This window comes from Pistacia vera, unplaced genomic scaffold (assembly GCF_008641045.1).
Source record: "Pistacia vera cultivar Batoury unplaced genomic scaffold, PisVer_v2 Contig704, whole genome shotgun sequence".
Classification (NCBI taxonomy): Eukaryota; Viridiplantae; Streptophyta; class Magnoliopsida; order Sapindales; family Anacardiaceae; genus Pistacia; species Pistacia vera.
Window position 1 is genome coordinate 423,905 of NW_022196562.1, and position 13,939 is coordinate 437,843.

Consider the following 13,939-nt stretch of genomic DNA (forward strand, 5'->3'; position numbering starts at 1 on the left):
GTTGCAAAGAAGGTGGTGTTTTCCAACGAAATTTGATCGGGTCAGTACAGATGTCTGCAAAACACAGTATAATTCTTGTGGTGTCATAAACTAATTGAAGAGCCTTGTTCTAGATTATGTATTCTTCTGAAAGAACAGGTGAAATGTAAGATGAATCTTCAATGAAAGAGGTTTTAGAATATGATTTATAGCTCTTTCGCTTTAAAATTACTCCTCTAATACGATCAGAATTATAAGTAAACATCTTTCATAAACCATGAGCAAATTAATACAAATGAGTCCTGGTTTCAATCTCAATCTCATCCAAAGATTGCTCCCAGTTTCTGGCTCTGTATGATGTTTCAAGAGAGAAATATGATCAATTGCTTTTGTCATTCTGTTTTCCTTCTTACTTCCTCCAACAAATATGGAAAACTTTTTTGCAATAGAGTCCAAATTCTAGATGACTTCTGCAATTTTTTATCCCTTTCTTTGTCTTTTCAACGTACTTAAGTTTTAACATAAAGGATTTGTTTCAGTTCTTTGACATTAAATATTCCATCATTCTGTGACATATACTGAATTTAGCAGTGCAAGTTCTGCAATTTTCTCGGCAGAAAAGCTGGAAAGAAAGAGAGAAAATAAATAACTATAGAAAAATGGATATGATGATGAAAGGACATGATCTCATTAGTTTACTCTTTTATGTACAAATGGCCCTTTCATCTTTCACAATACAAACAACTGCCACAGATCTGGCAAAAACAAACACAGACAGCCAAGTTTCTAAATTTAGACTCCTGGAGGCTTGTAGGCAATGAAACTGATACATTGCACTTGTCTCTTGTTATCGAATCCGATAATTCGGATAAATGAATTGGGGTAGGCCTTCTTGGCCTCCTCCAACTCCTTCAACACTTGTGATGAATCAGTGCATCCAAACATGGGCAGCTTCCACATTGTCCAGTATCGCCCATCGTAGAATCCTGGCGATCTGTGGTTCTCACGGTACACGAATCCATGCTACATAAACACAATCAAATGATCAAAAAATTTAGCTCAAACTATATATCATAAACATCTTTTATATAGTTAAATAATCAAAAGGGGAGATGCAGAAAGAAAAAATAAATATATAATCACCAGCAACTCAAATTCCAAACAAGGAACCCATCCCATGCGAAGAAGATAATCAACTTCCTTTGCCAGTGACTCCGGAGATAGAGGTGGGAGATATGAGAGTGTCTCAAACTTCTTCTTTCCAATTGGTGGCCACACCTACATTTACACAAACCAATGTTAAAATTCATAAATAAATAAATAGAAACGATTTACAGGATTCTCTCCTGATCTGAGCTTTTACTTGAATTTAACATACCTGCATGCATTGGACTTTGCCACCATTGCTAGGGAGGGAAGTAATGCCATTGTTGAGCTTGCGGGTGACTGGGAAAGCTGAGGAAGGTTTAAGGCCAGTGAATGGTGCAACCATGGAAGCCTGAGCTGGTCTAGCACGGTTCATGAAGGCAATGGTTGCTGATGGCACTATGGAGGAAGCCATTGTTGTTTCCTCTTTCTTGTTAACTTCTTGTGATTTGTTGCACTACTCAAAAGCTAAGCCAAGCTCAGTATTTATAGCTAAATTATTGGGTTGTATGTTGCACCTGAAACACTAGTTTCTGTTGATGATCAAGAGCCTCGTTCTTGTGCCACGTGGTGATCAAACTTCGGTTGGTTTTTATCCCAGCGCAGATCAAATCTAGATCACAAATTTGTTCACGGGGTCCATGGATTGTTCCAGAGGACTCCACCATATCTTCTCTAATTGTTTGTGTGTGTAAAATTTTCTTTCTTCAAAATTGTGATTATGGACAACACAAATGGACAAACCAGTAGCTGAGAGAGAAGGGTTTTGTGATTCAAATTTCTTAACCCCATTATCACATTCACATCGCCACTGTCCATTTCTCCACTTCCTTTTCACTGTGATTTTGAAAATCGTTCATCTTCCATCATCTCAGTCTTGTCATTAGCGACCCCCCGACCCCAGTAAAAACGACTTTGCTTTCATTTCCCGTTTCTTTATAGAACTTGTCACTCGTATTTCTCCAAATTGTACTCCGTCCCGCACAAAATTTTGAAGCTACCTTGAGCAGGGGTGAGCATGGTAAAGGGTAGAACTGGAATCGGCCCTATTAGAGTTCAGTTCCGATTCTGGAAAATTGAAACCAAGAATTCTGGGGTTCGGTTTCAGTTCCTATAGTGCTGAAACTGAGAACTGGAATCGATTTCAGATACTCGGGTAGGAATTAGGACTTAATTATAATTTTTGTAAACTATTGAGGGTGTCTTTGTAATTTTTTGGGGTGTATTTGTCATTTTTAAAAAAGTTGGGGTATTTAAAATAACCTAAATACCTAGAACCGAAACTGGAAGCTATGTTTTAGGTTTTGGTTCTAGGTTTCTAGGAACTGGAACTGGCCGGTTTCAGTTTCGGTTTCGGTTCCTAATCTTAGGAATCGGTCGGCTCTGGTTCCAAATCTTAGGAAACGGTTGGCTCTGGTTCCTTCAAAAAATACAAGGTATCCGAAACCAATAACCCCTACTTGTCATATAAATGATACATTATACATAGTACATACTATTGCTCTTCTTGTCGGTGAAGAATTATTCATCCATTATGTGTACTTTAATTTAATTGTTTATGTGGGTATTGTTACCTATTGCAACATAATCGTTCTCCTTTTTCTAGTGATGGAGTTTTCTATTACCTATATTATTTATACATCAAATCAATCAAATTAATTACGATACATTGATAATCATTTAAAATAAATCAATTAGTTTTTAAAGAAAAGAAAATAATTTGTATATAAATAATGTGATAGAGCCTAATGTTTTTATACCTGGATCGGGCCTTGACCTGGTCAAGGGGTAGATCCCTGGGTTGGGTTGTTCAACTGGTCTGACCAACAAGTCGAACTGATGACGTCAACATGAAACTATAGTAGGAAACTTAATAAACATACCCCTGAGAAATTCCATCAATCCTTACAAGTTTGAAATCCAACAAACACACCCCTATGATCTAGCCAAGAAACCCTAGCTGCCACAAGTGCAGTCCACCACAAATCAACCCAACAACGAACAAACCACCACTATCCACCACAAATCAGGGGAGCCGTCGTGAAGAGGAGATGAAGGTTGAATGGGCAAAGAGGGACCACACAGTTGGCAATGTAGAGGCAGAGAGATTAAATTCTTATAAAAACTTATGCAATTTGTTTACTAAATTGTCATTGTGATTGTGAGTTGTGACAAAGCCTTATAGCATAATCGGAGATTAAAGTAAAGTAAAACTGTGGCGGACCTCGGATGGGCGAAAGTGAACTAGTGAAGTTGTGTTGTCGCGGTCGAGGAGCATTGAAGGTGAAGAAAGGGACAAACCGTTAGGGATTTATTTTTAGATTTTAGGGATTTCAATTTTTAAATTTTGTTTTGTTTGTTTGGTTTGGTTTACTGTTACTAACTCGGTTTAGTTTATCTCGACGGTTGAACCATGGTTTAGTACTGTTCACATTGGGTCAATCTAATCCAAAGGTAAAACCGAGTTAAATTATGTGATCAAATTGGATTGGAATCCAGCTATTGGTCGAATTGATTGGTCTAGTCTGGGTTTTAAAACAAAGATAGATACATTACCTATGATAACATAGAGTCTATATATTATAATACTAGCCCTATAATGTTGTTGAGAAAGCACTATTAATTGCCCTATAACATATCAAAGTGAGAAAGTTTATAAATAAAATAATGCTAGTTGTATTCAAGTAATTGAAAAAGGTTTTTACACATTTATATTTGCAAAAAGGCATGCTAAACTCGAAGTCAATTCAATAAAAACGTGTTTTAATTCAAATTAATTTATAAACATCACATTGGTATATCTGCTTTATTTTTATGATTGATGGAATATATATATACATTATCAAATATATGTGTAAATCAATATCTTAATGAAGTGATGGGGGCATGGATTATGGATTTACAAGGCCATTTTGAAGGACTAAATTTTATTGGATCTCCCACAAGTTGTCTCTAACTCTCTATAAATTGATGAAGAAACATAGTAATCATGGTTATGTTTAGGGGTGAGCGGTTTTGGATACCTTGTATTTTTCAGGGGAACCGGATCCGCACAGTGCAGGTTCTTAAATTCAAGGAATCAGAACCTAAAATGCAGGTTCCGGTTCCTTTCCGGGGTATCCTATAAAAAAATCAATTACCCCCTATTAGTTTAAAAAATGACAAAAATACCTTAAAAGTTTATAAATACATACCTAACAAATTTTGATTACTTATTCATTTGTGTCCGATGTGACTCATAAATCCTCTAATCTCTAGGCAACACTTGAATTCAATTGATTCATCACAATTCACATAAAATTCCTCAATCAAAACCAAAATACAAACAATTAATTAAGTTAAACAATCATACTATAAATTTATAGTTTAATATTATAATTAATTAAATTTCTAATCATTTAATTAAGTATTGTACTAATGTTTATAATGCAATATTATAATTAATTAAGTAATCATACTATAAATCCATAATGTAATGTTATAATTAATTAAATTTTTAATCATTTAATTAAATAATGTACTAATGTAGTAAACTATTAATGTTTATAATATAATGTTATAAATTTATAATTAATTAAATAATTATTTAACTATATAATATTATAATTAATTAGGTGATTATAATATAATGTAATGTTATTATTAATTAAGTAATTATTTAGTTATAATGTAATGTTTTAATTAATTAAATTTCTAATCATTTAATTAAGTATTGTATTAATGTTTATAATTGAATGTTATAATTAATTAAGTAATCATACTATAAATTTATAATGTAAGGTATTGTGCTAATGTAATAAATTACTAATGTTTATAATATAATATCATAATTAATTAAGTAATCATTTCATTATATAATATTATAATTAATTATGTGATCATACTACAATGTAATGTTATAATGAATTAAGTAATCATATTATAAATCTTTAATATAATATTATAATTAATTAAATTTCTAACATTTAATTAAGTATTGTACTAATGTTTATAATTAAATGTTATAATTAATTAACTAATCATTTAATTAAGTAATCATACTATAAATTTATAATGCAATATTATAATTAATTAAATTTTTAATAATTTAATTAAGTATTGCACTAATATAGTAAATTACTAATATTTATAATATAATGTCATAATTAGTTAAGTAATCATTTCATTATGTAATGTTATAATTAATTATGTGATCATACTATAATATAATGTTATAATGAATTAAGTAATCATACTATAAATCTTGAATATAATATTATAATTAATTAAATTTTTAATCATTTAATTAAGTATTGTACTAATGTTTATAATGGAATGTTATAATTAATTAAATAATCATTTAACTATAAAGTAATGTTATAATTGATTAAGTAATCATTCAATTAGTAATGTATTAATGTTTATCAATTTATTTTATATAATTAATTTATTACTAATTTATTACAGATATACTTAGAACTTAATAATTGAAGTAAATAACTAAATATTACTCTCTCCGTTTCCTTTTAATTGTCGTTTTAAGACTTTCTAAAATTTTCAAAATAAAAGTCGTTCTGCCTTTGTCTTGTCTACACCTTTCATCATGCCTTCTCCACTTTTTATCATCCCTCTCTCTTTCCATTCCATCTTGTCATTTCTTTACTTTTTGCCTCTATCCTCTTTAATTTTTATCTTTATCTTATCTTTTCCCCTTTTCTCATCTCTTCTTTATTTTCCATCGCCACCTCTTCTTTCTCTAATCTGTCTCTGCTTCCATCTTTTCTCTTTTTTTCTTGTCTTCCTTCTATATGTTCCTCTCTCCACTTATTTGAAGCACCCTATCGTCTTCAATCTCCACCTTCACTTCCTCTTTCTTGAGCCCTAGAAGATCAGCCTTGAACTCGTGAGCTTTTGGGGTTTCCTTCCGGTCCACACGGGTGTTAACAAAAGCTGAACTTTCTTAAGGGAGTTGAGAGGACAGTGACGATACAGATGATGGGAAGAGAAAGTCCTTGAATAAATTACAGCCATGGTGGCTAACCGAACAGAATCAAAGAGAACAGAAACGAGTGAGGGACGAAAAAAATTAAAGAACTGGAGCAGCTTAAAAGAAAAGAAATAGATGAAGTTGGTGAGAGAAACAAATGAATAAGACAAAATTGTTAAAAATGTTATTTAAATAGGCGGGAATGTTTCCCACTTTCAAAGTCTCTCCCACCTGTAAAATCAGGGAAAAAAATGGTGGGAGAGAGAATTTTTCTTTTTTATTAAAACTTATGCCCACACCTAAAACGTCAATTAAAAGAAAACGGAGGGAGTATATTATTATTCAATCAAATATACTATTCTATTAAAAAATAATTCTTTTAATAATATTAAAATACTTTTAATTCTAATTATACACTTAATTAATCAAAACTTTAATATTAATATATTATAATATATTAAAGTTTTTTATATAGTGTAGTTTATATGTAATAAATATAATTGTATATTTATTTAATTAGGTTATTGCAAAAATTTATTTTTTTCCATTTTAATTTTTTTATATGTTAAATTACAATAGACCTTCCATTCTTCATAAATATTTATTTCAGCCCAGGTTCTAAAATAAGATATCCGTTACAGGTTTTTAGTCGGATACCTGTTATAGGTTTTTTTTTCTAGGTTCCGATTCCTCTACATATAAAAATCAGAATCGTATAATATTAGTTTTGAAAAAATAGAACCAGAACTTACCTGTAGAGTGTCAATTCTGGATAGGTTTCGATTAAGTTTTTGGTTCAACCACCTAGTGAGTGCTCACCCCTTGTTATGCCTTAGAAAATAGAGCCCAATTACCCAGTAAAGCATCCCTAAATTATGTTATTTAGTCATGTTTGACCATTAATGCCTTTTGCATTTTTTTATGTTTTTTGTTTGGGGTCCACGAGGGAACATAAATCAATAAGTCCTTTATGTTGGATCCACCATTTTGATATAGAACCCAATTTTAGATCAATTGCTTACTCACCCATAATTTGAATACATTTATTAATATCCCAATCGGATGAAAACTAATAATATTAAATATAAAATATCTTCTTTTCCATGTTATGTATAAGTAAGTAGTAACAATATTCCTATCTCACGTGACACTAAGTTGTCGTGTTAATCTTATTCAAAAATTATTTGAAGTATGTGTAAGTTTATCCGAATATTTTATTTAAATTGAAAAAAAAAAAAAAAACAATATTCCTCACAAATATTCTCATTCTCTAATTAGATTTAAATTAAGATTAATTAAATCATATATGATGGGACAAGAGTCAAAATTAAGCTCGTTAAAGTTATGCACAACTCATTGTTAAAAATACATAGCCTAACCCACTCCATCACACCCCGTTGACAACCACGTTCTTTAACTTTATGGGTTAATTCCCATGAGAACGACTTAGACATACCCAGGTTTGTCGAAACGATGTTAGTACTAAAAGATTTTAAAACGACAATAGATACCTTCCATCATGTTCTGTTAGTATTTCGTTGATAATAGTGAAGACTAAAATACCCTTGAAAGTTTAATATTTTGTTTTTTATAAATTTAAAAATTTCTAAAAAACCCCCAGTTTGCTAATTTGACTAAATACTCATATATATAAAAAATTTATAAATAACAAAAACACCCCCACCACCCGCATGCCAGATTCCGGCCACCACCACCGAAATCTGACCGAAAAATTGTGTTATGACACAGACCCGTCGGATCTGTGTCGTGACGCGCCGATCTGGCCCTTTCCGCCACGCAGGTGTGGGGGTATTTTTGTTATTTAACAAACTTTTATATATGGGGTTGTTTAGTTAAATTAGCAAACCTAGAGGGTTTTTTAGAAATTTTTAAAAAACTAAAATATCAAACTCCAAGTGCATTTAGTCTTTTTACTGTTAACAAATAGAAATCACTAACAGCACATGACGGAAGGTACCTGTTTGTCGTTTCAAAACCTTTTGGGTACCAATTTATCGTTTTGGTAAACCTTGGGTATGCGCAAGTGTTTGGCCTAATTTCCCTGATTTCCCCTGTAATGTAGTGTAATTATTAAAAAGTCACCATAGTTTAAAAAGTATCATTAATGTCTTCTAGACCATAATCATGATTGGGTTATTATTACTAACACAACAAATTAATTGAGATGTTTGGTTTGAGTTTATCAGTGGTTTAGTATAGAAATACACATATTTTTTTTAAATTATTTTACTTAATCTTTTTAAACAATAATTATTTTAAGATCTTCAAAAAAAATTCAAAAGAACATGTAAAAGTTTATTATTAGGCATTTTAACTTGTGTACTTATATATCCTATTTTTGTTATTAATTTTTTAAGAAGAAAACAGTTGGTAAGTAATAATTCTGTTTATACTATATGGGAGTGTTTAAAAGTATATGGCTATGTTTGTTTTATATTTTTACCATATCCTATCCAAAATATATATTTGTTTCCCCCTAGGTTTGTTAATTCAATTAAACACCCTAAAAAAGTTTAAAAATTGATAAAAACACCCCCACCCACCACTTTTGCTAGATTCCGGCCACCACTGCTGGAAAGTGGCCGAAATATGGCATAATTGTATAATATCGACTGATCTAGTCGGTAGTGTGCCGATCTAGCACTTTCCTGTCAGATCTTTGATTGTAGTTGGTCGTCAACAATAACCATATGCCGAAAAAAGCCAGATTTGACTTTTCTTGGCCAGATCCACAGTAGATTTATCGAAAAATGTCATATCAGCACACAACAGAATAGATATACCTGTCATGCGTCATTACGGTGACTATCAACCACCCTTTGGGCTCTGGCGATGGTGGTCGACTACTAGCATTTAATGAGTAGGTGAGAATGTTTTTGCTAATTTTTAAATCCTATTTCGTAATAACCACTTAATTCAACTTATTTAAAAATCTACTAACACATACACCCCAATGTTAGGGTTGTTATGAAATTGACCTAACTTTAACCGTAGATTGGCAACGCTCCATGAGTCGCGTGGAGGGAAGTAGTGACTCACTATTCACTGCTTATATGCCACTACCGCGTAGCAAGTCCAAAGTCTTTAACTTTTTTCACTCAACTTCAGTTGTAAGTTCCCACTCACTTCACGCTTGGGCTTCTCATTACTCAAAATCCAAACATGGTGTTGGGAGAAGGGAAGGGCTCCACCCTCGTCCACCTGCTCGTCGTCGTTCTCATTTGGTGGCTTTTGGTTTCGCCATTGCTGCTGAAAGAAGGAGAGTGTTGTAAGTACTTTGTTTTTTTTCTGTTTTGATTCAATTTTGTGTTTAGATTTTGGATGCAGATTTGTGTTGTTATGTCATTTGTGTACTTGGGTGGATCTTGTTTTTCCTTTGTGTTTTTAGTTTGATTGGTTTTATGTTGAGTCTTTTTTGTTTGTTCAAGGTTAGGGTTCTCTAGTAACTTGTAAGTCTAGTGATTAGTTTAATCTACTTGGCTGGTTTAGATTTTTCAGTTGTTGAGTGCTGGGATTCTGGTAATGATTGCAAAGGTTGAACTTTTAAGCGAAAAAAAAATTATGTCTTTGTTGATTGATTGCTGTTTTATGTGAAGGCTTTTCTACTATGTTGAGTGTTGATATTGGTGTCATGGAGTATTTGTTGTTTTCCAATTCAGGGAATTAATATTGGGTTACTTACCAAGACTGTTAAGAATGTGATTTGGTACTCAAGTCATGATGTTACATTTCCATTATCAATGTCCTTTAGTTCTGCTCTGAATATCTTTTGGTAATGATTTGTCCAAATTTGAGTACAACAGCTTTTTAACTTTTGGGTGAGTTGGAAGAGAATGATACAGTCGCAAGATTTTCCTGTCTTTTTTTCTAACAAGTATGCTTATGCTGTTTTTAGCTGTAAGTGGACGGTGGATTTGCTAAAACTAGAGTCGTCAGTTGCATTTTAGTTGATGTGGCTGGTGAAATGTTTCTGAATGTGATACAAATTCCAGACCAAAATCTTCAATAGAGTAACATATGGCATGAGTTTTGTACCCAACTACAGTAGTTGCATTGCCATCAGTTTTCACCGGTCAATTGCCAAGTTGTAGAAATGCTCTGATTGTTTCTGTAATTTCTGTAAAATGAACTTTACATGGAAAATATTAGTGGAAGTTGTACTGCAACTATGCAACAGAGCATTATATAATCAACTTTTGGATACATGAACTTATCTTCTATCTCCCTATGAGTACAGAGCGATTAGTTTAGACATATTCCAAGTATCTTGTGTCCTCTATGACTGTAACCTCCTACTGAGCATTTGTCTTGGTTGGCTTCTCAATAGAAACTTTGAATTTTGTCCAATGATCCACTATAATAATTTATAGCATCTTGGTGTCAGCAAACAAATAGCGTGCCTTGAGCCTTGTCACTTCTACTCTGGAGTTGGGTGTGTATGGTACACAAAAGGCATTTCCTGGTCAGATCAGTCTATCATAATGAATTTAACCAAATTTCTATGACAGCTTTGTGATAGATATTTTGAGTTTATGTTTATCTGCCAAAGTTAATAGAGATACACATGAAGGTAAAAGCAACAGTCTAGTGCCCCTTATCTGCGTTGTTTTCTTAGGTTAAGATTGGGAGCCAATACCTGGTGGGAAGTTGTGAAAGTGATTACGAGATTATTGAAAAGCTTATTTCTGCTACATCTATGCCTCAAGATGTTTATTTGTGGACTATGATTATTGATGCTTCTTTTTGGCTCCTGTTTTTAACTCAACTACTAAAATAGATTAAGAGCTTAAAGGGTTCATAAGCAACCATACTACAATTTAGTGCACCTTTTGCCTTATGCCCTAGGCTTGGCCACTATTATTGCTTTGGATCTAAAATAAGATTTAGCTTTTGCATTTGGCCTTGTTACAATAATAATCCGTTTTGATTTCGAAATTGCGCCTCAGTTTTTCCTCCCAACTTGGCTAAAATAGCTTCCATGATTCAGCTATACGTTGAGGCCTCAATGGCATAATAATCAGTTATGGATTTTTATTTGTCTTCCTTTTGTTTGGAAAGTCTTTTAGGCCCTCATTTGGTTTGTACAAGATTTTACAGAACCACTTAAGGGAAAAAATGAATCTTGTTGCAGGGACGCATACCTTACTCTTAAATAGAAAATTACCTATGTTACGGTATACTAGCCTGTGGCACTTGGGACAAGTTTGGGATTAGATTAATTTTATTGAAAAGTAAAAAAAACAGCTTCATGGATGACTAAATTATGCAATCTTTGACACACAGAGAGAGTGTTTTTAGGGACTGTGTATAAATAGTTTTACAAATAGGCAACTCTAAAATTGTTATGGCATTATGTACATGTCAGTAATCATTGTTCCCTACCTTTGCAGTTTAGCATTATGGAGTCATATTTTATGGTTGGTTCGAGTGTCCAGAATGTTTGTGCTGAATTTGATATTTTAGAGCAGCTTGTTATTCTTGAACTGATTTTTATATGGCTCATCTATTTTTGCATGACAGGGCCATATGATGACTGATCAAAATAATGCTACATACTGCGTCTACAGCTCAGATGTTGCTACTGGTTTGGAGTGGGTGCTTTCTGTTTCTTCTTTCTGGTGATCCCTACTGAGGTGTAACAAAGTGCATGTGTTCGGGAGACCTTTAGCTCCGGGGGAATCGAGCTTGGACCATCATCTACTTTATCTCATCATGGTGAGAATTTAAGCATACCAAGTACATTTTTCTCGTTCTCCATCAACGAGGGAACCTTACTCACTGATACTGATTGATGCATTCCCTCTTTTCTTAACCCCGATCGTCAAGACTTGCATGTTCGTACTAATTTAATTGATACTATCATTTGCTCCTTTTTACTTGTGCCATATCTTTCTACATCAACCCTTCTATAAGTTTTGGTATGATCATCGGTTCCAATTCCAGTGTCCCAAACAGAGCACTGAGGAAATCTTCATCTGTGCATTGACTTGAACCGAACTTAACATGGCCTTCTTCCAAGATGTTTGAACTATAATTTTGTGATATTCTGTGTTCTGCAGGCAACGTTTCTGGTAGCCGAAGCGTGTTTAATAGCAGGACGACAAAAAATGCATACCACACCAATATCGGGGAATGATTCTTGCTCACAACTTCTCCTGTGAAACATTGAGGAAGGCGTTTTTATTGCAGGAGCAGTATTTGTGGTTGCAACAATGATTCTGAACGTTTACTTCTACATGTATTTCACCAAGGCCACCGCTGCTCAGGCTGCCCGCAAAGAAAATCGTGCAAGTTCGACAGTTGGGATGACCGCGTGGGTATGCATAGAGCCAACCAATGAGACTAGATAGCCAAGTTTTGTTTCTTAATGTCATATGAGTTTGTGATGACGCTTGTATTATGCAAGTGTACTGATATTTAGTGTGCTGTTCAAAGATATATAGTGCTGTCATGATTTCTCATATTTTCTACCAGCTTTGTATATATAAAGTGAATCAAGAAAAACAAGGGCTTCGTTTGGTTCAAAATTTTGGGTTTTTGGGAAAAGTTTTTTGAAAAAAGTTAAAAAAAAGTTGAATTGGGTGGGTATTACGATGTGAGATTTATAAATTAATAAAATACCCTCTATATTTGTTTTTTTACAAAACACCCCCTATAATAAAACATTAAAAGTTAACAAAAACATCTCCAACCCACCCTCAAATACGGACAGCCGACCACCACCGCTGGAGGGTGGCTGGAGTCGCTGTAACAAAAACATTAAAAATATTTAGGGGTATTTAATTAAATTAATAAATTTAGAGGGTTTAAAAAAAATTGAATAAAGTTGAATAATATTATGAGTTTTTGGGTATTTTACTGTTTAACTTTTTTGGGAATACTAAAAGCCAAGGCTTAATTGTTTCTCCAATACATTCTTGAACCACTTCTATAACTTGAGGAAAAGATGAGTCATTTTCATCCATTAACTATGATTATGATAATATGACATCCTAAAACTTGTTAGAAACTTCTTCAATAAATGTTTCAAGATTAAACCATGTGAAGAGTGATGTAGTTGCTTGTGAAAGTGGTCAAAATGGCAGCAACTGCAGAGAAACACAAACTCATTTACGCAAAAGAGTACAGCATCCTGTTTCTGTTTTGCAGAGTCCAAGCAGAGAAAGGGTTGTCCAGAAAGTTATCTAGAGGTCTTATGCGGAAGAAATGGGAAAGAAATTGAACCGGTCAGTGCAGTACTGCAGTGTGATATAAATAGCATATACCCAGTTGTACCATGGACCTGCGATTGAATTTTTATACAGACTCATGTACTAGTTTGGTAAGCATAAGTTTTTCCTACTAATGGACCAGGTTTCTGATGAATATCAATTATCATTCTTCAGACTGGACTAGTCTTGCCCTTGAACAGCCGGATTGCACAGTGTGAATTTGATTTTGCCTTTATGATTCAAGTTGTTTTCTTCTTTTTAACTAGTAGTGAACAAGGCCTAGGCTAAGTAAAAGACTTCAAAGATATAAGCTATTATGAAGCAAGTTTGGTGTATATGTTTTTCTTGGATTAAAGATATTTGGTAATTGGTTTCTAAAAGGCATATAAGAATCTATCCATGCATCAGCACGGAAAAAGAAAATGATAGAAATGAATTGTGTTCCACGATAACGTAAATGAGTTGACAGAATGAACAGGCGAAAATCCAAGATGGCAGAAAAAGAAGAAGAAGGAAATAAATGCAGCAGAAAACGGCAAAAGAAAAGATGGAATAAGGTCCAAGCAGAAGAAGGCAAAGGTAATAAAAGAGAGAGCTAAAAAACTGAGAGTAATAA

General features: G+C 33.2%; 1 protein-coding gene across 1 annotated transcript; it reads right to left on the reverse strand.

Moving 5' to 3' along the window:
• Positions 1-612: 612 nt before the first annotated feature.
• On the reverse strand, positions 613-1,600 carry LOC116114245 (ribulose bisphosphate carboxylase small chain, chloroplastic-like). Its single transcript, XM_031400404.1, has 3 exons — positions 1,358-1,600; positions 1,123-1,257; positions 613-1,002 (listed from the first exon to the last, which is right to left on the reverse strand). The coding sequence occupies exons 1-3, from the start codon at positions 1,538-1,540 to the stop codon at positions 772-774; spliced, it is 549 nt and encodes a 182-aa protein (XP_031256264.1). The 5' UTR covers positions 1,541-1,600; the 3' UTR covers positions 613-771.
• Between the last annotated feature and the right edge of the window lie 12,339 nt (positions 1,601-13,939).